Source organism: Dermacentor andersoni, chromosome 3, assembly GCF_023375885.2.
Source record: "Dermacentor andersoni chromosome 3, qqDerAnde1_hic_scaffold, whole genome shotgun sequence".
NCBI lineage: Eukaryota > Metazoa > Arthropoda > Arachnida > Ixodida > Ixodidae > Dermacentor > Dermacentor andersoni.
This window is the reverse complement of record NC_092816.1, coordinates 20,341,918-20,369,762: the sequence shown is the minus strand read 5'-3', so window position 1 is coordinate 20,369,762 and position 27,845 is coordinate 20,341,918. Positions and strand designations below refer to the sequence as shown.

The window sequence follows — 27,845 nt, the reverse complement described above, 5'->3', positions numbered from 1 at the left end:
CACACACACACACACACACACACACACACACACACACACACACGGTAGTGGTCATACCTGTTTATTCAAAGACGCCGGCTGTCGCCGAACTTTACGACAGTCTGTGTGCTAACTTGATGTCGTTTTTACAGGTGGGCTCCGATGAATTAATGTAATACAAAACAGTAACTTTTTCATTGCAGGAGGACGCAGGAAGAATGAATTGTTGGGATAGTTGGTCTTGCATTGCTGATGAGAAAAATTAGCGCAACAGAAAGACAACGCACGCAAGAAGGGAAGACGAAGACGGAAGCGATCCTGCCTTTGTCTTCCCGTCCTGTGTGCGCAGTGCTAATTTTCTTCATCAGCTGGAGGTCACGACAAGTATATCGTCGCTGTGACTTGAGTTCTTTTTTTACCTGTGCCCCTTTAGGTAGACCTCAAGAATGGTGGTGATGACGGGGACACGTTCTGACTTCCATATCGGGGAAAGCGTTCCGACGCCATGGCCGGCCATACAGCTTCTAAGTACTAGTACGAAACTAACTCTATGCCGTGGTCCTTGCTGACGCCGCGCTACGTGACGCTGTATTGACGCGCGAAAAAAAAAAAAAAGAAAACGCGTCACATGGTTGACGATTTAGAGTCATCAAAGAGCAGTCCTCCAGACGTCACTTTGTACTCCTTTATTGGTATCAATCTTCTGGGGGTGGCGGAGGCACGTAGCAGTCTTGCGGGGCGTCGTACCCTGGCTGGGATGGCGGGCAGTACGCGTCGCCACCCGGTGCTGGAGGCGGCGCGTACGTGTCGCCGGCGCTGCTACCGCTGTAGAAGGCCGGCTCGCTGGGCGGCTGGTAGCTGTCGCCGGGGTGCGCAGGCGGCACGTAGGTGCTGCCTGGCGTGTACCCTGCGCCGTGCGGCTGGTAGCTGCTGCGCAGGGAAGACAAGTGTGCACGGTCGGTAAGCAGAGATTGACATCAGAGTGCAAAAATCATCATCGCCCTCATCATCGTAATGATCATAGAGGTACCCACAACAAATTATCGGAAGAAGCCCTGTTGCTGTGATCGTTCAGCCACCATGGGAACGACATATTGCACTGACTTGTCTTGTCATCGGGCTCCGGAATTACGTGAATGCCGTTAATTGTTACGCTTTATCTTTCAAAATAGCCGTGCAATGACATATTTCTCTAGACACAGCAATGCAATAAGTTTCCGCGCGCGCGCGGCGCAATGTTTAGTCGAGAGCGATGAATTTGCAAAGCAGGAAAGGCGCTTGAAGCGAGAAGGGCGACGTTTAGGCAAATACGCGTCCTTCCAATCAATCCCACGCTGTCTGAGCCGACATATATGCAGCTCTCGCACACACTCGCCAGAGTTCGTTCTCTCTGGTGGTTTTTGTAAAAAGCGTTATAGTATGTTGTACTTTTTTAGACTATACATATATATAGTTCTTAAACATCACTAATCGCAGACCGCAAAATTGTTATCCATTAACGGGATTACTCGCAGAAACGGACACTACTTCCACGAGAAGTAATGTCCAATTTATTTCGAATTTGTTTAATTTGTTTTTACCGAAGTGGACTGGCGGCAAGAATAATTCAGTCTTCCACTGGTTGCTTGCAAAAGGGAGAATCGCAGCCGCTGCCATGACTGATGCGCGTAAAACTTGAAAATTGGTGCATGCGAAGTTCGTGTGTGCGGCAATCGCGGGTGCAAAAAACGCAGTGCGAAACCCATTATGTGAAGCAGGCTGTGCGCTAGACAGAACAAACGAGAGCTATACCACGATGAATAGTCGCCGAGTGGAGCGTTTTCGTTTCCAAAGGAGGGCCGCAGTTTTCAGCGTCATATAGGAATGACAAACATAGAAGGAAATGATCGACAATGGGTAAGGCCAGCACTTTGCGCGTGGAGCGGCCTTCCCTTATGAAAATGAACCATGAGTTTCTGTAGAGGACCTTATGTGTTCCTAAGGTGACATCAGACATTCATAAGAAATGCATCGTCTAATGTTTTTTGGCATCACAAGTCCATCAGAGACTCAAATGACGATGCACCTTATGATTTCTGATGAGAGGAGTATACAGCTTTTTTGTGTTATTGCTAATGTCAAAGTACATCATATATGAATGTGTACGATGCCAAGTCGTGAAAAATTATTTGTAATGCGATAGCATTAAATGGCTCATGAGCCGGAAAATCCGGCGTTGTCGGCGTGAGCACTCGATGTACAAAGAGGTTACAAACTCTCAACCTTTCATGGGAGTCGAACCCACTACCTTTGGCGGTAATTAAGGCTACGAACCCACGACCTTTGGTGTTAAGACACCGTTAATTAAGACAGTTATTGAAGATATAGTTAATTAATGCACTCGAACGCACGTACGACCCTTAGTGGAAGTCGAAGCCTGTTAACTAATATGTTAATTAAGGTGCAGCTGATTATTATGTCGTTAATTAAGACACTCGTACCCACGACCTTTGGTGTTAATGAAGGCGCTGTTAATTAAGGCGTAGTTAAGATACAGTTATTTGAGGCACTCGAACCCACGACATTTGTTAATCATGACGATGCTAATTAAGGCGCAGTTAATTACGACCTAGGAATTAAGTCACTCGAACACATTACCTTGTGCGGGAATCGAACCCACGACCATTGTTGTTAATGAAGGCGATATTAATTGAGGTAATGTTAATTAAGACAAAAGACACTCGAACACACATCTTGAGTGTTAATGAAGGCGATGTTAATTAAGGCACAGTTAAGATACAGTTATTTGAGGCACTCGAACCCACGACCTTTGTTAATGAAGATGGTGCTAATTAATGCACTGTTAATTAAGATCTAGCACTTAAGTCACTCGCACCCAGTACCTTGGGTGGGAATCGAACCCACGACCTTTGTTGTTAATGAAGGCGATGTTAATTAAGGTACTGTTAATTAATATAGTCAATTAAGGCACTCAATCCCACGGCCTTCGTTGTTAAAGGTTGCGTTAATTAAGGCATATTTAACTAATATATAGTTAATGAAAGCACTCGAACCCATGATCTTGTGTACAAGTCGTGCCCACAAACTTTGTCGTTAATGAAGGCGATGCTAATTAATGTACAGTTAATTAAGACATAGTTGATGAAAGCACTCGGACCCATGACTATTGGAGGGAGTCGAACTCATGACCATTGGTGTCAATGAAGACGATGGTAAGTAAGGTACCGTTAATTAGGGTACAGTTAATTAAGACACTCGGACCCTTGGCCTTTGGTGGGAGTGGTTCTGATTCATCGTTGGGGGCAGTCTAAGAGACAAAAATGAAAAAAAAAAACGATATAACACAGCGTGAGCGCAGAGTACTTTGGAAACGCTTCCGATATATCAGGGCTAGGCACAAAACAACTACGTCATTTTCTTTCCTTTTTAAAGAGCACTGTAAGTTCGTCTTACCCCGTTATCACATTTGGTAAACAGTGCAAACGTATAGCGTATGCCTTGTTCTGAGCAGTTTGATTTCTCGGATGTGTTACTAGTCTTTAAGTGGCAAACCGACAATTGTACAGATTGACATGATCATAACATGGAAAACAGGGCGTAAAAAATTATGGGGTTTTACGTGCCAAAACCACTTTCTGATTATGAGGCACGCCGTAGTGGAGGACTCCGGAAATTTCGACCACCTGGGGTTCTTTAACGTGCACCTAAATCTAAGTACACGGGTGTTTTCGCATTTCGCCCCCATTGAAATGCGGCCGCCGAAGCCGGGATTCGATCCCGCGACCTGGTGCTCAGCAGCCTTCACCACCATAGCCACTGAGCAACTACGACGGGGGAAAAAAACTGTGCGTAAGCGGCAGCGTCTATTTGCTGGAACGCACTGTAGTACTTGGTTGCAAGCACATCGAACGGCAGCGCACATTTCTGGCATATACCACATAGGACAAATGCACGCTGCCGAGACATGTGCGTTTTTCGAGGAATCTTCGTGGCAGCACGATCAACACAGAAGGCACGAGCGACAGGAGTGCAACCCGCACACATTAAACACACTAACACGAAAGCAAGATACGGACGACAGGGGTGTAAGCTGCGCCACACGAGCAGATTTGATGCTTTCCGACTGACACTGTTGCAACGGGCACTAAAACATCGCACACTGCACATGTGTTTCTCGGAGATCGCGTCAACGATGTCTGAGGCTATATAGTTCATGCGAACGACAGCAGGAAGTTATTTAAATTGAAGTGACGGCGCAGGTAGCACGAGGAGCAGCGAAATGCGTAATTTACGGGTTTTATGAGAAGTAACCGAAGCGAAAATCGTTCGAATAACGTCACCGCAACGGCTTTCTATAGGGTTAACATTTTCAGATCTCGAAGGCCGTGCTTTTGCTGGCTGCAGGTAGCAGAAGCGATTCCAATTGAAAATGCGTTATAGCATTTCTTTCTGTGCCAAGCTGTAGCTTACAATATAGACTTAACTGTGGTTCTGTTTGTCTTGCAACAGCTATGCGCAATTAGGCAGCCGCACAAATCCTCAGGTAACACTAGCCGAGACATTGGCTGGCCCCAACCGACCTGTTGGTGGCGCCACCCACCGCCCCATTTTCAATCCAATCCAATCCAATCAGCTTGTCGCTCTGTTTACTACGAGTCGGTCGGGCGTGCGAGCTGCAACGATGTGCTTGTTTGATCGTGTGTTTTTGTGTTTGCTGTAACGAAATGTGACTTAGTTCGCGTGCGCATAAGTGCCACAGACAGCTTGTGTCTCGCTGCAAACTCGCCATGTGCGTGGCGCGCCAGCCAAATGTGGACCAACAATGTTCATGCCGTGGAGTGCGTTCCCTTTGTCTCTGGTTGTCGTGGAAAGTTGGGTGGACGTCGCGAAGAATTAATGCGTATTGTTAGCGTGCCACCGCTCGTCCACTATGCACCGGCATGTCTGCTAGGAGTAACATCGAAGCACCGGCAACTTGGAGGGCGCTTTTCGACCGCATCGTGCCATTCAAAAGGTGAGTAACCGTGCTTGCTAACTACACACGTGTTGTGCGTGCTTCTCGTTGGGCATAGGGTGCCTTGCGAACGTAGGAAAGAGAACTCCCACGACAACAGTGAAACCTATGCCGATGCTTGCTGGGTGTCAGAGTTTAGTTGCGCGAATTTATTGCCATAATGCAGAATTGAAAATCTTGATAAGCGTTTTCTTCTGATGAGAAAGATTACGTTCGGAAATAAACTTGTTCATCATGCGCGCTTGTGCGTGAGCTCGCGCTTTTCTGCTGAAGTCGCATGATAACGACTCATCTACCTCTTGACCGATTCTTACTGCTATGACATTTCCTCGCTTATAAATGATTCGACGTTGTAGATAATCTCTACTTACAAGGTTTTCGATTTACGAGCAGTATTATGGAGAAAAAAATGTAAGCAATCACAGCGTGCTACTGGTACAGGTTTGTTTTGAAGGGGTGTTGCCATAACTTGGACGTAAGTAAACATCACAAGGGACAGTTACTTAAAGTCATGAAAGAAACTCTAGAATCGTTATGTAAACAAACATTCATGTAATGCGCTGCTGCTGCTGCGTGTGAAATTTTGCCTTGTTGAAGGGGTCCCTGTTGTCGTGACATTCATCAGTGACTGTGCTCTGTTGCCACCCTGCACCAGTGCAGGCATTGTTTTCGTGACTGTTTTTACATGCTCCTTGCATGTGTTCACGATGTGATAGTCTTATTGTGCCACAGCTATAAGTTAACACAGAATTCTCTTTGTAGTGGTGAAGCCGTGACCCACAACAGTGTCCACATAACCCGTGGCCATGGCTGCAGCAGCACGGCGTGTAATCTGGATGGATATGTCAGGTATGCTTTAAGTGTACGTGTTCACAAAAGTAGGATCTCGGTATCATTAGTGGATAAGTGTATCGACATATTACTTAATGCATCTTGCTAAATAGGCTAAATATTTGTGCAACTTTATTCCACTTGCTGCTTATTTGTGTTTGCAGACATTAGGCACACGTTATCTTGTTCTGTTAAAACTCGCATGTCCTGACGTTTAGTATTTTTCTCGCATCAATTGCTTGGCTGCAAGTCCATTTTATTTTTGCCTATTACACAGTATGCTTCTTTTTTATTTTGGTTTTATTTGTTTGGAGCTGTTTGTTATGCTGTAGCATATATTTCCCTGTTTTCCTTTCTGCTTATGATACACACATGCGCTGTTTTTGTCCTGGTAAGAATTCGAAGTGTAGTGTGCCATATATGTCATAGGTCTAAGCACGCAGTGTGCATACCATTGTTTAACATTGATATTTACAATTATGTCCGTCTTGTTCTCAGAATAACTGTCACTGGCAAATACACATTTGATGAACTCGAATTTCTTGAAATGAAATAGGAAGGCCAGTATTCATTGTGCTGCAGTTACTTAAGTAGTGAGGTATTTTCTGGTAAGCTTTCTATTTTTTCTCTCACTTTCTTCGTATTCTTTTCTTTGCAAGCTGCCCCTATTCATGCTCGTAGGCATTCTAGCAGTTGTGAGTGTGTCTACTGCAGCAATGTCAGAGCTAGTTTGCACACACTACAGGATGCCAACAGATACCCATCACTGTCTTTGTGCATTTCTGAGAACCAGCTGTGTCCACTCGGCGAAACTTGTAGTGTCCATTTGAATTTGCCAATCAGTTCATGTAACTTTTCAGGACAAAATTTATGCAGCGAGGGAAGGGAGACTATGCAACATGACCTTGGCTAACAACTGACTGTTTAAGTTGGAAGGACTATCAAAAATAGCACTGGATGTGCACTTGTGTTGTGCACCAGTTAATTTGAGAGGGATGGCAGAAGTTATAATACAAAGGCATAAAATCATGATAAATGGTGTTTGCATAAAAAGAAGTAAGTAAATAGGCACAGACTAATTTCTATCCTTTGTAATCTACAAAGGATGCCTTTCTTCATGCATTGATAATGGGGGATGGCTCACACTTAGTTATTTATGTGGTGTGCCTGACTGATTTCTCTTGCCAATTTTCAGGCATGGGTGACAACAGATAAACAATCCTAATCCGGCCTGAAGCCCCATTGCGGATATGTGTGGCCAAGTCGGACGAGCATACTGGTCTTTTGAGTGAAATATGTTGATCTCATAGGTACATATTTAGGCACCAGCCAGTCTGCGCTATGTACATTTGACCACCTGTGAAAGGAATACAGTACAGTGCCTCTGACACGCACTGGACAAATTTGGTGCTATCTTTAACCAAGCAAGCCTCGCTTGCCTCCTTGCCTTTCTCGATTCAATTTTCAATTCAATCAGTTCATGTAACTTTCCAGGACAAAATTTGCACAGTGAGGGAAGGAAGACCATACAACATGACTGTTGTGCATATGCTGCCTAATTTATTTTTGCTGGAAATATATGTGCATTGCAGTCCACAAGTGAATTGACAAAGGCACCCAGGCATTGGAGGCTTTCTTAGTTAAAGATACCCAAAATTTGTCTCGTATCTTTCAGGGTTAATTTAGGCTATTCTTTTGATCACGTGCATATTTGGTCCAATGTACATCGGACACGCTGACTAGCCGGTGCCTCAGCATGCGCCTAGGAGAGCACCATAATTCACTCAAAGGACCAGTGTGCTCTTCCCATTTGACCATGCATTGACACGAGAAGCTGTGCACTCGATTTAGATTGTTTATCTGTTTCGTTCGCCTATGGCAACTGATTGATACAACAAAATCAGTGAGGAATACCACATCCAAAAGTGGGACGTGTGTCAGTGAATGCTCATTATGATTGCATGACAAAGCGGAATACTCTGTAATGACGTGGGTTAGCAACCACCATGCTTATTTATTAAATTATTTTTACGCAAGCTTGCTTATCATGCTTGTACACATTTGTTTTTCCACTTGTGCCCTCCCTCTGAAAGAAGTGCTTCAGGAGGCCAACACATGCATGACATAGTAGGCTTGGAATGTGTGAGAACTGTGACCGTAGCTGATGCAAATATTCTTTAACGACTGGCACTTGGATGTCTCTGGGATGCATTTGGTTGCCCGTACACACACTCCTACGCTCATTTCCATGCCAAGTAATTCGCGAGATTTTCTCGTTCACGCTAGCAATCCACAGACACTGCTGTCCTTTGTCAAGTGGAAACCGATATAGCTGAAGTAGTTCACGACATGTACACATGCCACAGCTGATCCATGTTGCACATTTGTACAGCCAAGAGCGATTTCTGCTTACTGTAGTTACTGCTGCACCCAAAGGCCACACAGTGGTTCCTCAGCTTTGTGTTAACCGACACCACATAAATTTTTCGCAGAACTAGCTATAACATCTCCAGATCGTTCTGCAGCAAGTGATACAGCGTGTATTTCTGTGGTTGATTGCCAAGTTTTGTTAATTTTGTGTCCTTTCTACCATGCAGGGTACATGTGCACTTACTTCAAGATGACGACACTCCACCTCAAGAACAGCCTCTCCTCAATGATAAGTAGCGAGATTAAATGAAAGGAAGATATCACATCCGTAACCAGACTGATACTGTGTTTTCCTTTCATTTAACCTCCTTCTGCATTTAAGGAAGCATTAATATGCCCAATAAATGTTTTTGTTAAATTTCTTTCGTTGAGTAATGTCTAACATGCAGCATATGTAGGGCACATGTACAGTCGCGGACAGAATAAAATGGACCATGGCATCTCCGAAAACGTTCAGTTCCCTTGCAGCCTGTAGCAGTAACCAGTAAAACTGCCCACGACAATGTTGTTAGCATATTCTAGTCGAGGTCCCAAATGCAAATAGCAGATTGCGTTGTGAGGTTGCGGAGATATTCAGCTTTTTCTTAGATTTCATGGTCCGTAATATTCTGTCCGCGACTGTACATGTTGTCAAAAGTGCTGCATCTTCGCTGGACATACATACATGCATACAGGCTGTGTATATATAGCACCAAAGACAGTCACGCACAGGTAACATCTTTGAATAAGGTCTGACTGCCATTGGGACACATGAGAAAATGTTACCACACGTGGTGGCCAATTTTGTTATAGGAGTAATATGAGCACCAGCAGTCTAATGTATAAGCTCATTAGAGATTCGTTAGGAAGACGTGAGAAAGTAACAAGAAAGCTGCTTTGGAGCGCACATTAGGAAGACATTTCATGCTCACAAGAAAAACACTCGTGAAGAATTCTACAGAAAGACGGTGGCCAATATGTTTTAGAATGACATTAGGAATACATCAGAAAATTCCAAAGAAACTCATCAGAAAGTCTAATGGCTGTGATGTCAAAACTCGTCAGACTTTCATGTGAAACTCATCTCATATTTTCATAAGGGTTTACAGATATAGGGAACATTGAAATAATCACTAGGATGGGATGGGACGTGCGAAGTGGTGCCGATCACCGGACCTATATTGAGGCTTCCCAATATACGTTGCTAGATACCCCTTGGAGCTCAGGGCACTTCGACTGTACATCGTAACTTAAGCAATCTTATAAAAGAGAAGTGGGCACGGTAGAGTTTCATACTTTGCTATACAATTTGCTACGGCCGCTGTCCGCACCAAGCGCGTTTTGCCGTTATGACCACTGGGGAGGTGGAAACTCTCGGTGTTGTCTTAGATCTTCAAAACTAAATTGGAGCGTTACTGTACAAGGGAGAATTTAAACAGAAAGTATTACATTCTCATTTCTACGAAATCGTAAGTAAAAAAGTAACACGCTGTATATGCTAACTAGCCTCCTCTTTGACAACTTCACCCCGCCGCCCCCTACCTTTACCCAGGTATGCCGAAGTGTCACACCTTTATTAAATAACGTATTTGCTTACTTAATTTTAGTAAATAGAAGGTTCAAAGTATTCGCACAAGGACGTTTCGAATGCTGGCAGATGTCTCGGAAACACACAGCCGAGTGCTTACAAAGTGGGCGGCTGGTATGTGGCCGCCGAGTCCACGGTGTCCGGTGCCGGTGGTGGGCAGTAGCCGGTTCCCACGGGTGCCTGGTAGCTGTCTACCTGGTCGGATGGCGGAGGCGGCGGCACGTACTGGTCGCTGCCAGGTGGCGGAGGAGGCTGGTACGTGGACATGGCTGCTCGGCTGTCTACCTCTGCGCCAGTAAGACGGCATTGGGAAAGAGTGCGGATGCATGACGGACAGTGTTTCTTACAGATCGATTGGACTACGACAGAAGTGCGCAGTACCGTGAACGTTTGTTCGCTTACCTCGATCTTGCGACAATCGCTCGTGCTCCAGTCGGCCCTTATTATATAATCAATTTATTTTCACCGTGTAGAGCAGCGCATTGTTACACTAAACGTTTCTTAGGGGAAGTACAGAGTTTTCACTGGTGGCCTTTCAGAATATACAGGAAAAAATTAAAGAAAACAAAACGCACATCTGACAATTGACACGGCACGCCACTCACGACAAGACTAAATGTCACAAGCTATATCGACATCGCAAAGGTATCCCTGGTACCATATATAATGCCTAATATCCGGTGTCCAATTGACAAAAATCAATCAATCAATCAATCAATCAATCAATCAATCAATCAATCAATCAATCAATCAATCAATCAATCAATCAATCAATCAATCAACAGAGTATTGTACGAATGACTCAACGAGCAAGCATTCACGCGTTGTACAGAAACCGACACAATTATACTTTTCTGTCGTACTTAAGCAAATTGTGCATGTATCGGAAAATCGGACGCGAATGGAACCATGAAATGCTTGTCTGGGTAACGTCGTGATCATCATCACTTATTAGTCTCGTCGAGGGCCCGAAAGGGGCACTACCTGAGTGGGGAGCAGTGAAGGCAAATAAACGACGTAGGGGTCAAACTATTGCTGCGGGTATCCAAGAAAGTTTAAGCGACAGAAAGCAATTATTATTATTATTATTATTATTATTATTATTATTATTATTATTATTATTATTATTTACATATAAACATTTAACAGGAAAGGAAAAGCGAGAAGCAGGCTGGCAACTGCCACCGGAAAGGGGCACAACGCCTGCCTACTCTTCAGAAGGGAGGTGACAGAAACACAGAAACGGAAGATAGGAAGGAGGGGAGGAAAGAGGAAAGAAAGAGCAACTGGACAACTGTAAAAGAATAAAGTAGAACACACAGTACAGATCGCACACAGTAAGGCCGGTCACTGGAGGTCACGCTACTACAGAATGTTAAACAGAAGAAATAGTATCGACGCTACAAACGCGAACCTTAGTTAATTCTAGAAAAGTAAGTAGAGTACGATGAGCCTGATCGCTTCGAGACGCACAGCCACCGGGGTACGAACATTCGTCGAGTGTCGTACACCGCAGGCCAAGGAGATGATGGTCCCTCACCAGGGACGTGCGCTGCGCAGTGAAAGCGGGACACTCTAATACCAGCTGTTGAAATGTCTCGCAGCAACGGCAAGGCGTACGCGATGGACTGGCCACACGTCCTTGTCGGTATAAACGTTTGCACACGTTCACAGAGTCAACCGTTAGCTTGAGTATATAGTCGTGCTGTAGCGCGACGAGGCAAGCCTCGACCGCGAACACGGGGCGGGCACGTTCCATTTGCAACGCGCTGGTCTGGATGCTGCTTGAGTAGGTGGCGACGAATCGGCAGACGGGCGTCATCAAGCTTGCACGAAATTTCAGGGCAGACACAGTTGTTATAAGTGTAAGTTGAAGCCAGTCGATCAGCCTCATCATTTCCGGATATTTCTAAGTGTGAAGGTATCCATTGAGCGACGAGAGGTACCTCACGTGGTGAAATTTTGTTTGCAGTCAGAAATGCTGCACACAACTGGGCAATCAATCTCACTGCGTTGTAACCTGCTAAGGGCAGCTCGGGAGTCCGTAAAATGGCAATCTTCGATGTGGTGAACTCCTCTTGCGTGTATTTCAGTGCAACATTAACCGCTGCTAGCTCCACAATTGTTGACGATGCTGGATGAGGTATTTGAAAGATACGTCGTACTCGAGTCGAAGGGCAGAAAAAAGCTGCAGAGGCGCCTTGACCGTCGCTGTGTACATATGCATCTGTGAATACTTGAAGATAATCTGGAAATCTTTCGAACATGTGGGACTGAGCCAATTGGAATATTGCCGAAACAGGCATATCAGACTTTTTGTGTACGTCAGGGATAGTGAGCTAAATGGGGAACACGTGTTCCGTGATAGCTTTTGAAGGCGGAGTCATAACTAAAGCAGCATGTTCAGAAATATCAGTGACATTCATAAATACTGCCGCCATGTTTTCTATTCGAGATAACGGGCGGTGAATGAGACGATCAAGGAGCAATTGACCATTAGATACGCGGTGCCGACGCTCAATCTGATACAGAGCTCTCAGGTCTGCTTGCAGCCGCAGGGGTAACTGATGCGCTTCAGTGAGTAACGCAACAGATTGCGCCTCAAGAGGTTATCCAAGCATTAGTCGAAGGGCAACGCGAGAATCTCGTTCCAGTTGGGCTATCAAACTTTAGGTGGTACGTTCAGGACTGCGGTAACGCATACATCATGCCTGAAGGTGCAGCTGACTGGTACACCTGGGGAGCCGCTATTTGGTCGCAGCCAGCAACTCTAGCAGACAAGGTAGCCAAATACTTAAGGAGGGAGTGCGATTTGCGTCGTACAAATTTAACGGCAGGACGCCAAGAAATGCGATATTGCACAATTAACCCGAAACAACGGTGTTGTCACACTCAGCTTATCGGCGTCTCGTCAAGATACAGTCGGCTGATTGTTCAACGAGCATGTTGTTTAGAGTGTTATGCTATGGCAGCAGACTTATCGGTTGAGATCTGCAAGGCGCCAACTTCACCCAAGTACTCCGAAGTCACGTTCAGAGCTCTTTGCAAGCTTGCACGAAGCCGCGGACCAAGGTGCGAAGGCCCGCTTATCCACAGGGCAATGTCACCCGCGTAGATAGCTATGCTCACAGGGAAGTCACTGTCCCGAGACAAGCGACTTAGAAGCGCGGCGAGTACGGTGTTAAACAAAAGTGGCGATAAAAAGCTGCCCTGTGGGACACCGCACTTCACATTTCGGGATTCACTTGTTATTCCTCCGACACGCACTTTCATCCTGCGCACCGATGGAAAATTGTGCACAAAGCGGAGCAGACGACCTGAAATTCCCGCGGTTGCAAGAGCGAAAATAATCGCCTTATGCGCAACTGAGTCGAAAGATTGCTGTATCTCTAGGAAGAGCATATAGGCGGAATGCTTGTTTCCTCTGGCAAGTTCGAGCGCTGAGGCAAGGCATGCGATGCTGTCCAGAGCTGAACGGCGGCGACGAAAGCCACTCGTGACATAAGGGAAAAAAGTCAGCTCCTCTAGCCTGTCATGAAGGCGAAACAAGACCATTCGCTTCGTTAAGTTGATGACACTTGAAGTTAGAGATATTGGCCGGTAGGACTTGAGATGTCTTGCAGGGCGCCCGGGCTTTAAAATTGGTATCGCCACGGACGATTTCCATTCAGCAGGGATTACACCGGTTCTCCATACTTTATTATACTTGTCCGATATACGGTCATGAAAACTCTTATCAACCTTCCGCAATTCTTGATACGTCACACCATCTTCACCTGGAGCAGTACGGCGTTTGGAGAGCCTTCATGAGCGCGTGTCACAGCTCCTCAAGAGTGAAGTCTGCTTCGTCCATCTGGCAGGCTGGACCGTAGGAAGCGGTTATGGTACTGTGACTTGATTGGTAACCATAATTAAACTATCATGCACTGCACAATGTCAAAACTGTCGATATTCACAACTTATAGCCAGCAATAAGTGTACGAATTTTTGAGGATTGCGCTCGTTGAGAATGCAATCAGGCACTTGTGCGACGCCAGGAGAGTGGAGGAAGTGAATGGGGATCTTTGGCACTGTGTGTACTCCGTCACAGAGCACAAGCCATCAATATTGGGCCTATTGCACGTAGCAGGGATAAGTCATAGACGTTTGTTGTACCACGAGGGCAGTCAAAAAATGCCGACGTGATGGGCTGTGTCAAAGTGGACAAATGAAACTCGAGCAAGTTGGGGCTCACTGGAATACGTTAGTTGCATTCCGACTTTCACCAATTTCTGGGAGCACGAAATTAGTTATTTTTATTGCTTGAACATTAAGAGGTGTTTCTTGCTCAGCGTATTTGTTATACACATTTACAATTTCTGTCACTAGTTTCGTCTTTGTTAAAATTCATTAATTAAATTGTGGGGTTAAACGTAACAAAATCGCACAGTGAATTATGGGGGACGCCGTGGCGGAAGGCTTCGGATTAATTTTTACCACATGGGGATCCTTTAACGCGCGCCCGAAGCACGGTACACGAACGTCTTTGTATTTCGCCCTCGTCGGAGTGCGGCCCGCCCCAGCCGGAATCGAACCCGTGACCTCATGCTCAGCAGCGCAACGCTATAGCCGCTAAAAAAATTAAATTATGGGGTTTTACGTGCCAAAACCACTTTCTGATTATGAGGCACGCCGTAGTGGAGGACTCCGGAAATTTTGCCCACCTGGGGTTCTTTAACGTGCACCTAAATCTAAGTACACGGGTGTTCTTCTCATTTCGCCCCCATCGAAATGCGGCCGCCGCGGCCGGGATTCGATCCCGCGACCTCGTGCTCAGCAGCCTAACACCATAGCTACTGAGCAACCACGGCGTGTCATAGCCGCTAAGCCATCGCGATGGATTTTCGTCCTCGTTTATTTATTTTTTTCTTCGTTAAACTTGTTCAATTTTTTCCAGTTGAGGTGATCACTTTCAAGATTTCAGGAATCTTTAAAAAAATATTCCGTGGCAGATAGCGCAATTCTCGTCCTTGAGCTGGATTATTCAAAGAGGCGGACATTACTAGCACAAGAAATCGAAACACAAGTCCAGATAATTAACAAAGCTTCATAAATAACTTCCTAGTTAATTAGATTACGGCACATATTGCATACATATTGCAAGACGTATGCGCTTGAAATGAATTGCCAGGATGACACCTGTTTCGAGATATTATTTCCCGAAGTGCGGGACGAAATACACGGGCGTTCCGGTTCCTTTCACGCTTAATGCATAAAAGAGCGTTTTGTTAAACAGAAAGTGGACCAACAGTGCATCTTTACGGCGAGTTTGATGGCGCATATTTCCAAACTGGTGTAATTCTGGAAATTCATTCCAAGTGGATACGCATCGCAAGCTCACGGGCTACAATTCTTAAATTGCAATATGTGCCGTAAAGTAATTAATTAAGGAGATAGTTAGCTGTTTTTGTTAATTAGTTGAAAGTTTGTTTCGATTGCTCTTGCAAGTAACGTCTGCCTCACTGAATAATCCAGCTCAAGGACTTGAACAATGTTATCTGCAACCGGCTACCTTTTAAAGATTACGAAAAACTTGGAAATGATCACACCGTATATAGTTTTTCCTTACTCCATCATCCTGCGCTACCCTTTCTCTCCTCCCATGTGTACGTCATACGGCCAGCGTGGACTGTGTGTACAGCACACAAGCGTAGAAAATAATGCGCAACAGTTGAACGATCAGCTCGTCCGATAGCCCGTTTTGCGCAGCGGGTGTCTTGGCCTGGGCTCGCAGCGATCCGTTGCCTGCCATATCAAATTTCGTGCGTTGCTCATTTCTGCATAAAGGCCACCCGACGATGCGCAGCTGAGCATAAAGGCCAGTTACGGTACGTCCTGTTCCTCCTCTCTTATGTACAGAGGGAGGAAAGGCTCACCAATAGGTTACTTCCGCTTCTACTATATATTGTACACGAAGGGCCCGCTATTCTTTGTCACCGTGGTTTCCCTTGAGCTGTGAGTGCGGGTCACGTGGTTTATCTTTTTGTACGTAAAGGTACGCATCGCCTGGAAGTCGGGTAACGTCCTCTCTATTCGCCAGCTCTTGCCCTGCCCCAAGCGCCTCTATGAGAACTCATATTTTCTACCCGTCGGGACCTTGTACCTGCGCTATCTTATCGCAAAGACGAAACGTGCGCAGCGTTCCGAACTTGGGCGTCGCTGCACTGTGCGGATACGTATACATCGACAAGCACAGCGCCAAGTTCTGCCCCTTAAGTGTGCGTCGGCCTATGTTCACTGCCAAGGTTTTTCCCCCAACCGCACATCACTTTCGTAGCCGGCTTTTCTAATCTGCAAAGTTAACGCGATAGAGACATACTTGATCTCATGCTACCAAAAAGGTTATACGATCTAAATTTCACACCTGATTCTGTGAAGTATTCAGCCCATTGAACCTATAACCGTACCGGTCGACCAGAGCGCCCAGCAAAGTCAATGTGCCCTATCTATACCATGAAGTTCCTCAATCTTTATGCGTATGAGGGGATCCGAGTATAGTATTGAAGATGCGAAGCTATCACGTGTTCTTGGATAAGATTCTACACATACCATGAACTCGCTGGCCCAATGCGGCATTCATTTGATATCTTCCAGTATAGTTCAGTGTGCACTTATTTGTCAAGCGCCGGTAAATGCCAAGTCAGCTACTTGTCGCACCTCGGAAGATGTGTAACAGAATGCATACCTTGGTGTAAACAAGTATGCGACTAGTTAACGATCTCGTGAGAGTTAGGTTACGTGAGTGAAACAATGCATATTGCGCGTGACCTTGCATGGAGGGATAGTGGTAGTGGATAGTGGATAATTTCTTTTTCTTTCTTTCTTTAGTTTTTTTTTTTGAAGGGGGACGGGAAGGACATCCCTTTGTTCGGCGACGGGGAGGGGAGTTCAGACAGGCTGCATGCTAACGCAGAAATTTCGCGGGAGGGGAGTTGCAAGTGACTGATGTGCCCCCCCCCCCCCCCCCCCCCCCCCTCCCCCGCCTTTGAAACACCACTATGGAGGGACGCCGGACTCTTCCACAATAGCTCTTTGTCAAACTTCGCTTGCCTTACAATATATTTACACCGCTAATTCATTTAGGCCATTTTTTTTTCATCCTATAAGAATGCAACTATAACGACCACGGCTTTATGGCGCATGTTATATGGCGCGAAACAAGATGGAAGAGGATATTTGCCCGATGAGCTGCAATGTTGCCCGTACCGTCTGCGTCACAAGACTCAACGCATCCCATGTGCACCGACGAGGTGCACGCCGCTGTTCACGTCGCGTCGGCGATCGCGTAGACCGTCCTCGGAAGCGGCGTTCCTTCAGCGACAGGCACTGCGTCCTGGACGATACAGGCAAGGTGCCGCCGGCTGACGTCCCTTACAGCACAGCGCAATCTGGGAGTGGCTGCGGAGCTGGAAAGTGTGGTGTTGCCGAGGTGAGCGTCTTCTATAGAGACAATCATCGAACTATGCTATAAGTTACATCTCTGATTCTGCGCTTAGCATGCTCGTTTCTTGCTCTACAGAAGGATGCGTCTGTGCTTTACTTGTCAAAAGGGACATATAAAATTTTTAGTGAGATCCCGTGCATCCTCTGTGATTACTGCGTCGGGCAACATATCGCCGATGAACGTCAAGACACGTCAAAATACATCAAGACGTAATGGGAAACGGGCAATGCTGCACAAGGCGATACAGTCTTGTAATGACAGTGTAATGGACGCTGCGTGGTACAGCCAACGTTGAAAGAAATATAAATAAAGAAAGTAAAAAATAAGTAAAATAAGTGGCGCTATCACTGTCGGAAAGTTTTGCTGTAGGCCAGAGCTATCAGCATGGGAACTATGCGTGCAGACGGAAGCAGAGAGCTGCAGGTGGCGGGGCCAAGTTAAACTGTGCATCACTGTAATCGAGCCGTCAAATAGCTCAAAATTTCTAATCAATCTATTGCTCAACAAAGCTCGCGACTTTTACTTCTGGGGCAAATAGAAATCGTTCAAAAGGCAGCTGTCAACAGCTTCCGGAGAAGATGTGGGGCAGCAAGTGCACGAACAGCGACATGAAAGAACTGTACAGGATGGGGGAATCATTGCGACAAAATAATATCGCAGTGCTGCGATGTGCAAGTCAAAAAGTCACGCGGAAGATGATGTACGTCTATAGGTTGAAAAGCAGGAATTAGCGCTGCATCACGCCAGGTCCACTCACGCTTTGACGTCCGCGTGGTTCAGCTATACAGACGAGCGCTAACGCAGGAAAGGTGCACGTATATGCGGCAAAGGAGCTTTCGTTCCGGCGAAACGGCGCCGTACGTCGTCGGTGAGAGCGACAGCCCGGAGTAGGTGCTCAGAGTTTTATCTTGCCGCTCTGACAATCGCTCCACTTCGCATGCGAGCGGGTGGGCGGTGGAGGCGCTCTGTGTATATCGCGTGGCTGCGAGCAACTCTTGTAACGCGTATACGTGCACGGCAGGTGGGCGTATGCTGCGATTGCCCCTCGCGGGCGACGACGTTGCCTCGCGATTTCTTTCCAGCCGCTGCTGGTTACTTTCTATGTTAGCCACCCTGACACATTTTCTCCAAGGCACAAATGAAACGAAGATATAGTAGAACAAGCTTGCGGAAAAACTTTTAACTGGCAATTAGCGTAACATTTTTGAGAGTTCTATTTTTTCCTTTACTGGGAGAAACGAAAAAGTGCTCATTTAGATGACAGAGAAGTCCATAATTGACTTTTACGACCATCAATACTTTCTTTTGTTGTTGTTGTTCACCATGCAGCTAAACGGAAAACCTTTTATGACTGCGCTCATTGCACCTATATGTATACGTCCGCAAAATTAGGTTGGGTGTAGCGTTTATACGTTTTTATGTAGCACATATTTAATGACAAACACTGAGTCTCCAGACTGGGAGACCTGAGATGTGCTCGAATATACAGGATGTTTCAGCTAACTCGCGCCAAGTACCAAAATAAATAAATAAATAAATAAATAAATAAATAAATAAATAAATAAATAAATAAATAAACACATGAGCGCCACGCGTGTCGAATTGCCGCGTTATTGTTTTGAGCCATACGGAGCACGCCATGATATTATTTCCAATCCGCCAAGCTGGGTAATTAACAAAGATTGCTTAATTAACTTTTTAAATAGTAACTCTAGCGAAAAATCTTCAGTAGAAAAGTTGTAGCGCTTGTTCAGAAACATCGAACTATTTCAACTATGCTGAGGTAACTGCCCTGATTAATTTTTTTCCAGCCTTTCATTAAAGTTTCAGCTTTTCGTTAAGGTCTGCGAAATTTAAAAAAAAAAAAAAAAATACCACGTGACTGCCGGCTAACGCGCCGCGCTCTTAGTGCCCTCAAATGTAAGTTGAATGAAATAGCAAAAGCTGCTCCGCGCACATAGATCGATTGAACAGGCTGTCGGTGACTGCGATGGACGTTAAGTGACAAAAGGGCGTACCGTTTTAAGAAAGAAAAAATTATTCGCTGAAAAAGCGGCTGCCACGTGCGATTGCGATATGGCACCGAAAGCAGCATTTGACTCAGCGCAGGCATTCTTTTCTTTTCGGAGCAATGAAGGAACACGATGCAGGGCCTGAGGCTGATAATGTGATGAAGGACGGAGATAAAAACTATGCTGCCTCCGGTTCCATATCGCATTCGCACGTGCCGTCCGCATTTTTATGGAATAAGTTTTTTCTTAAAACGGTACGCCCCTTTTGTCACTTAACGTCCATCGCAGTCACCGACAGCCTGTTCAATCGATCTATGTGCGCGGAGCAGCTTTTGCTATTTCATTCAACTTACATTTGAGGGCACTAAGAGCGCGGCGCGTTAGCCGGCTGTCACGTGGTATCTTTTTTTTTTAATTTCGCAGACCTTAACGAAAAGCTGAAACTTTAATGAAAGGCTGGAAAAAAATTAATCAGGGCAGTTACCTCAGCATAGTTGAAATAGTTCGATGTTTCTGAACAAGCGCTACAACTTCTCTACTGAAGATTTTTCGCTAGAGTTACTATTTAAAAAGTTAATTAAGCAATCTTTGTTAATTAGCCAGCTTGGCAGATCGGAAATAATATAATGACGTGCTCCGTATGGCTCAAAACAATAATGCGCCAAATCGACACGCGTACCGCCCTTGTTTTTTTTTTTTTTGATACTTGGCTCGAGTTAGCTGAAATACCCTGTGCATATAACTGCTAATTATAGTTAGCATATTAGCGTAACTGCAATTAGCATATAACTGCTAATTGCAGTTATATATAACTATATAACTGCTCTCAATACGTGCACAGGCGACAGATGTTGGCTGCTGCTTTTGTACGTTTCGAGAGCCTCACCATAGAGAAAGAAATCGCCTCACGCTGAACTCTTCTCTCTCTATCTTTCTCTCTCTCTCTCTCTCAGTGACCATGCGTGTTGTCAAGTGCGCCGCAGCTTTATACTGGCACCTTAGCTTTTGCAATCGTACACCCCCAGAACACGGAAAAAGAATCAGACATTCCGGCTGTCGCTGCTGAAACGTACTGAAAGGCAGAGTACAAGGCTTGTTGTCGAGAGGAGCATTATTAATGATGAAATGGCGCTTGGCATGCCGTGGGTAAACGTCGCACGTAATGGTAGCCCAGGGCTAAGTCTGTTCTTTGTATTTTCGGCTCGCGAGCTGAAACTTCGAATTGCTAGTATAATTCCACTTGCATGCGCAGACGCTCTTGGCACTTGTCCGCTAGAAGGCTGGTTCACCGCGCATGTATCAGTGCGCCCTTAGAAGATGTTATTTCCGCCGCGACTTGTTGAAGGGCACCGGGCTGCTTGGCTATGTCTCTGCTATATTTTGCTGCGTGCGTGGGAGGAGCACGTGTTTAACAGGTAGCTTTGCTACGTACTGCTCCTTTTCAAGTAGATGTGAAAAGCAATAAAGAGAAAACGCTATTGTTTGATTATAGCGGGGTAGTTTAAATGAATCCGCATTAAAAAAAACATAATTGAGAATTTAAAGACTTTTAAAACCGCATTTATTTTGTTTAATGCTCCAACGTTTTTTGCAATTATTAAAACGTATAAACATTTCAAAACATTTTATGCACCAAGTTTTCATCTCTATAACACTCTTATTTTTGTGAAAGCTTTGTGGCATAAATGAAAATTGGGCTCCCAACTGTTGCTGCAATTGAAATTTCTGTTTTAAACGCAAAAATGATTAATATTTGTTTACTGGCTGTGTCTAGGGTATTGTTAGATCCGTGAGCTCAGTGAGATCCGCTGTAACTGACGTGGATGTTCGTGGCCCAATTACTGGCTCACACTGGTTAGGTACAAGGTATATGTCTCCAAAAGTTCGTGATAGTATGTTTAAAAAATGGCTGTGGCTTAGCTAAGGTTAAGCCCAGGATGCGAAGCATACTAGCCTTTATTTTAGTTGTTGAACCACTGTTTAGCCTGGTGAACTGCTGTTGCTTGGCTATATTTGGTTCGGCTAGACGAAGAAACAACTCATGCATTACTCTGCTTCGCCTTCAAGAGTGGAACGCGACAGCGTTCCCGTCGACCCGCCAAGGGGTGTAAGACAATGGGCTACGGCGCAGCGACTACGCGCCCCGCATTGGACGCGGTGAGCGTCGAGCAACGCAGCGTTCGGCGCGGCAACGAAATGTGCGCCTGAGCAAGCGACGCACGCCTGAGCCTTAGAAACAGCTCGTTTCTAAGGCAACACCGCATTCACTAGAGGCGCTTTTGTACCGCTTTGAAGCATCGTACTCGTGGCTCAGTGGTAGCGTCTCCGTCTCACACTCCGGAGACCCTGGTTCGATTCCCACCCAGCCCATCTTGCAAGAGTTGAGCCAAAGCCACCTAGAAACAAGCGCAGCTGCTTATACACCGCCGCGACGCCGCGAGCGACGGCGCGAGTTGGAGCCCCGTTCTCCTCTGTCGTGACGTCACGGTGTCACGTGGTCAGCCTTGAAAGCGACGGCGCGAGTTGGAGCCCCGTTTCTCCTCTGTCGTGACGTCACGGTGTCACGTGGTATTGAAGGCGACACCGCCGCGCCTGAGGAGCTGGGTTGAGCTCTAGTAATATGCTTCGCATAAAAACTTGCGGCAGAACCCATCTGACGATGACTATCGACGGTAATGCGTTAGCATGGGATCAGTGTAGTGACACAACGTATTGCCGCCGTCGAAGCGAGTTATGTGTGAGGAGTGTACTGGCGGCGAGACTCCCCTTTCGGCTTCCATAAGAACCCTCGGCGCCATCTAGCGCCGCCGCTGCGAAGCGTGCGCGCGGCTTCCGAAATGCATGGCGCGCTGGTGCGCGCGAACGCTGAGAATTGTTCACTCGCTTGCCGCACATCCAGTGGCCCATACTCAGTAACACAGGTTGGCGAGAGGTTCATTGAAGAGCGGCACATACCCAGTGCATTCATGGCGCAGCCTGCTAATGCGTTAGGTTGCCGCTCTTGAGGAACCATTGTGGTGTGGAATTGATTCCGCTCTGTATCAGATAATCTTAAGGAATGTTGCCATCGGAGAGTGGCACATCTCCCCAGTGGCGCATACCTAGTTACACAAGTTGGCATCAAAGACGTTCACTGAGTACCAGCACAGACCGAGTGGCACATACGCAGTGCTCCAAGTCAGCGTCAAAGAGTTTCTTCTAAGAGCGGTGCCTACCCAGCCCCGCGTCGGCAGTAACCCTTGGCGGCGTGAGAGTGCTTTGTTGAAGAGAGGCAGGTTGGCACACACTTAAGTGACGCAAGCTGATCGGATGGTCGGTTTCTAACTCTGTTAGCTCAACACAGCAGCCCGATGCGCTCACCATTCTACCACTGACTACCAAGTGACCCAAGTAGGCGGGAAAAAAGTTACAGGTCGAGAGACAGACAGACAGACAAACAGACCCCAGAAAGTGCGAGAAGTACCCAAAGAATTCCAACGCATTAAAAATCTTGAAACACTTGTATGCTTAATGTAGTTACTTTCAAAATACTCCCCATTAGACCGAATACACTGGTTTCACCTCTTCCATTGCTAGAAGCACCGTTGGAAGTCTTTTTCTGTTAATCGCTGCAGCAGCAATATCGTTTACTTTGGAATTGTTGTCACAGTCGCCAAAATCTACCCTCGGAGCACAAGTTTGCATTTGGAGATCAAAAACAAATGTTGCAGGGGTCACAGCAGAGTTTTGGAATTGCGTGCCGAAAAACTCGCGCACTATCAATGCTGAGTGCGCATAGGTTCGTTTGCAGTGCAGAATCATCGCCCTTCATTCCGCAAATTTGGTCAAACACGGCGCACAAGGCTCCCGCGCTTTTCTATATATTTTAAAATTTCGTTTTTGACCTTGGCTCATCTTTATTTTTCTATTCCTTGCTTTGCCACTTCAGGTCGATGTCGTATTCATAAACACAGATTTTTTTTTCACTGGTGACGGACCCTTTGCACATTTCTTCGCTGTCTTCTGAAATTTTCGAATCAGTGCAACATCGTTTTCGTCGCAACTTTTGCTCTTTCTGCATCATCTTCATGCAAACCTTTTTATCATTTCCACATTTTCTGTCAAGATTCGGTGAACGGACGAATTTTCCAACGAATTTCTGATATCATTCTAACAGTCATTCGGCGGTCGCTGAGTACAATACAACATACACAATCGATGGCTTCACCTTCGCACCAGGTGGAAAGGCGTCCTGATCTTGCATTGTCCTTGGGGCCTTCACGGCCTTCCCGAAAACGCTGGACCAACTTGAATACAGTTGCTTCTTTAAGGGCATCCTTTCCATACGGATTTTGCAACATCCGTTGAATTGCTACACTATCCCTGCCCCATTTCACAAGAAATTTGGGAATTTGATCATTTGTTCCGTCTGTTCGTCGAGCTCCATTATGAGAGTCTAAATGTGGGTTTCACAAGAAGTGCACGCATAAAATTCGGCCTTTTCATTCAAACGATCAAGTGTGTACTAGAGGTCGAAGGCGTTCGTTCGAGTCCATGGACACAGCGAGAGAGCGACGCCGCTACCTTCCACTTTTTTTTTTTTTTTTTTTGCTGTCTTACTGAATTTTTGGAACACACCTCGTACGCCTCTTGAACTTCGAAACCTCTACCACGAGAGACGGTGTGGCACCGAAATGGCTCTCAAAGGCCAGAGTGGTGAAGCACAGATGTCTAGAACAAGTTCAATGAGACTAAATGTGCAACGAGAAAAGAAAGCCGCTTGTTACGTACTAGTACGTTAGAATTGAATGCACAGATCCCAAATAATCGCTGTCAGGACACAGACTGGGTGTACTCTGGCCTTGCTTACGGCTGCGCATAGAGTTTAGCAATGGGTAGAGCATCGGGGATGATGCTGTGGGGCACTCGGATTAGAAACCTACCGTCGGACGCGTAATTTATTTATCGACAGCTTGTGCTGAGCCATCGAAACCAGAAACAGACCGAGCGAGGCACACCAATCGTTTTTCACCAAGGAAGACGACGATAACATGGCAAGCCCCAGAAAGATAGGTAAAGAAAGTCTCGCGTACAATATACATATCCACGAACGACTTAGAATAGTAAGCTCAAATCTGTTCCCATAAACTTGGTGAATGTGGCTCCTGACACACGCGGCCCGATGACGTCATGCTGTTAACAAACACGAACAGTTAAACCCACTCGGTGCACCAAACAGAGTGATGGCGCACTGGAAAACGTAAACCGGCCGCTTATCGAAAGAAGTCGACTCATCAGCAATGCACCACACTTTACAATCGCTATCTCTTGAAGACACTGGCAGCGCGGACTTGACGTGGGCACAGGAAAAATCGCGAGCAATGTGATAGGTCATGTAGCTGTGTAAAGTTCTTATTGCTCGGATTGAAACAGGAATAACCCGATTACACCGTTTGTTTCGTGAGATTGCATACGAGTCCAGCATACCTGACGATTTTCTGCAGCCTATTGCATGTGGCGGCGTCATGACTCACGCAAACAGAGAGCGCGAAGCGCGTGCTTCTCTGATAAGACCTTCACAAGTGGCTTCTACTCAAGTATGGGAGCTCTAGCCACTGCGACCGCTAGCCTTTATCAAACATCCGTGCAACCATTTTCACCGCGCCTAAGCTTTCCAAAAAAAGGACGTTGCAGCCGACGATGTAAAAACGGCCGGTATCGAAGAAGAAGAAGAAGAAAAAAAAGAGTCTCCTCTCGCAAATATAGTGATTACCGGCTTTCGTACAATTCTTGTTAAAAGATGGGGGCGGATTTACGCTGCAGCCAAAAACTGACACTGAGGCGTGCAATGTGCATCCTTGTCATCCCTTGTATGCTCTGAGCTTTGGTAAGGCGAGGAGTGATAGCGTCTTACTTCAATCAAGGTGGGCCACGTGACGCCGAACACCGCGCGCTTTCTCACAAGGAAAGCCTACGGTAAGGCAAAGAGTGTCCATTGCGATCAAGGAAGCAAGAACCTGATGTTCACGTTATCTGGCAAGCGCAAGAGAAACGATATCTTAGCACTACAGGAGATATCAGCACCGCTTCCGCGCAAGCACTTTCTACTCTACCCTTTATACGTGCATATCCTTGAGAGTTACACACGGACTATCGTAGAGCTTCGCAAAAGAGACAGCGGATAACTGCGCAAACGGAAACGATGAGTGCCGCTTGTGGACACGAAAATTGTATGTCGTGCATCTCGCCCTTTGACCACTTTCGAAGCCCTCTTCCAGGTGACAACTCCAAAGACATTTTAGAAATGCACTCAACACACCCGAAGATGTCATTACAGCGATCAGCTCTGAAAACCATAATAACTTTCCTTATTGAAATTTATATTGTATCATTGTAAGTTAGCATGTCTTTCTCCTCTGTTAGTGAAAGTGAAACTATATATATGCATCAACTCTAAGTATGTCCTTGTGTTCTTTCATTTGTTTATTTTGTGCAGTGGCATTGAAATGATCGATTTCCTTGTGTTTAATAGCAGAAATTGCAGAATGTGTTGTTTTATTGTTGTTTTTCTAATGACTGTTTAAGCATGCTTACGAAATGGCCTGTATTGACGAAACGTTTGCCATATCACCTCATGTTATCATGCTTCGATCGTTGAACAATTTAATGCTTGTTGAGAAATTGGTGACGCAAAAGTTGCCAACATCTCGAGTTTCATTCAAGTGAATCGCTCACTCACACTCGAACATGGCACAATCCGTCAGACAACACCATACCAACAAATCACTGAGACAAATACAAAACAGAGCTCACCTACAGAGTCACCATGAAGGAACGTCACGCCGTCAATTCTATGTAATGACGGTGGCACTCCACCAGCGAAACATAAAAAATAGAAACCAGAAGGTGTGATTTACCTAAAAATGCTACGAACATGAGTGCGGGGTTCCAGCTTGTTCAATATCCCGTATCAAGACACATATAAATAAATTATTTGCTCCAACCAATTTACGAATTTTGCGCGGCTGAGAACAAAAACCAGTATCAAGAAAATGCTAGTAACAAAATCACGAAAGCAAGTGCACGTAAAATGTAAAAAAAAAGGAAAACGAAATCGGAAAGGCCTCCAGAATCGGCTGCTTAGGTAGCTGTACCACTCTTCCATTACTATTCCCTCCTCCTCCACCTCACCCTCCCCATTGAAGGGTAGAAAACCGAAAACTCGCATCTAGTTAACCTCCCTGCCCTTCCTTTCTCTCTCTCTCCTTGCTTTCTCTAAACCACCCGCACCTTTTACCAGCGACTCTTCTCACATTCATTTTTTCCCTCTTCACCTCCTTTCATAACCCTCGTTATTGCAGCTCAACCTCCCACCTCGCTATCCTCTTTACCTTCTCTCTCTACTTTATTCTAATGGGACACGAGGCGGGCTGAGCATAACATAAACATATCACACTCGTAACCATCACAAAACCGAGTTATTCTTTTCCCCTTGTTCTGCCTGAAACATACTTGAAATGGCACATTCTAGAAAAGCTTAGATGCTGTGTGGTAACTCCCTAAGCGTACCAGTGTGTGTAATCATCTTCTATTGGCGGCAAGTGTTTTACAGTTAGCGGGTTGACGATTTAGAGGCCAGTTCTAGATAAATTATAATAGGCCTGCAGGCAATGGCGGTATGAAGAAGCAAGTGGAATGAATGGGTCTCTTCGCGCTAAAAAGGAAAGGCTTGCCCATTCGTCGTGACACGTTATGCTATAAGCATGAATTGGTCGAAAGTGCATATGGACAATATTTGTCCGCAGTTTAGCAAAGAAATAGGCGGATCCCACGCACATGTGGAATTCGGTCAAAGCGAGGCTTCCTCTGGTGTTTAGCCAAATATGTCCCATTCCCCTTCTTCCCGTCTGTTTCGCTAAACGCCTTTCGCTCTGTGCATGCTCTGGTTCGGTTTTGTTCACTTTCTCTTCCACGCTATCCTGGCTCCTTCTGTGCAGCCGATTCCTTTGTTTCTTGCCTCCTGTCCTGCATGTCTATTCGGGCACCTATAGCAACGGCATGCACATGCCCATTCTGGGGGATTTGCCAACGATCTTCACCTACCCAGTGCCACATCTCCAGTTGCTCATGCCTTGTAAACTCAACGTCGAAGGCCAGTTTAATTGTGATTTAGCAGTAGAAAAATCAACTACACAATCTGGCGCTAACGCTGCCAGTGCGCTGCTCGTTTCGTTAAAGTATAAGCTTTGGCCACGCCCTGCTACAGCGAGACGAAACTTATCCCGGTGTCAACCATGTCGAAGCAATCTTGGCAAAGGCTTCGCACGCCAGACAAACACGTCCCATGCTGGTAACCGACTTGTTCGTCAAATTCCATCGTTTTACTGTGTATGACAAGAAAAAAACAAAAGCGAGACAACGCTTACGTGGTTCCCCTCGGCGGTGAAGTCTTCAGGTGAAGTAAGCAAACCTCTTGTCGGCCTAGCGTGAAGTCTTCGCGTTGACACGACTCTTGCCAACTGTTTCGTTCGCGTTGGGGCCGGTACGCTA

General features: G+C 45.9%; 1 protein-coding gene and 1 long non-coding RNA gene across 5 annotated transcripts; one reads left to right on the top strand and one right to left on the bottom strand.

The window, feature by feature from the left end:
• Positions 1-650: 650 nt before the first annotated feature.
• LOC126519659 (uncharacterized) lies at positions 651-27,845 on the bottom strand. 4 transcript variants are annotated; one of them, XM_050169034.3, is made up of 3 exons: positions 27,722-27,845; positions 9,922-10,108; positions 651-909 (listed from the first exon to the last, which is right to left on the bottom strand). In XM_050169034.3, the coding sequence occupies exons 2-3, from the start codon at positions 10,086-10,088 to the stop codon at positions 675-677; spliced, it is 402 nt and encodes a 133-aa protein (XP_050024991.1). In that variant the 5' UTR covers positions 10,089-10,108; positions 27,722-27,845; the 3' UTR covers positions 651-674. The 4 variants fall into 4 exon arrangements, with proteins under 4 accessions (XP_050024991.1, XP_050024994.1, XP_054921509.1 ...); XM_050169037.3 differs by lacking the exon at positions 27,722-27,845 and adding an exon at positions 18,062-18,290; XM_055065534.2 differs by lacking the exon at positions 27,722-27,845 and adding an exon at positions 17,067-17,157.
• On the top strand, positions 4,638-8,616 carry LOC140216692 (uncharacterized). The gene is made up of 3 exons (XR_011893282.1): positions 4,638-4,993; positions 5,756-5,842; positions 8,422-8,616. It is a non-coding gene; the product is annotated as an uncharacterized lncRNA (long non-coding RNA).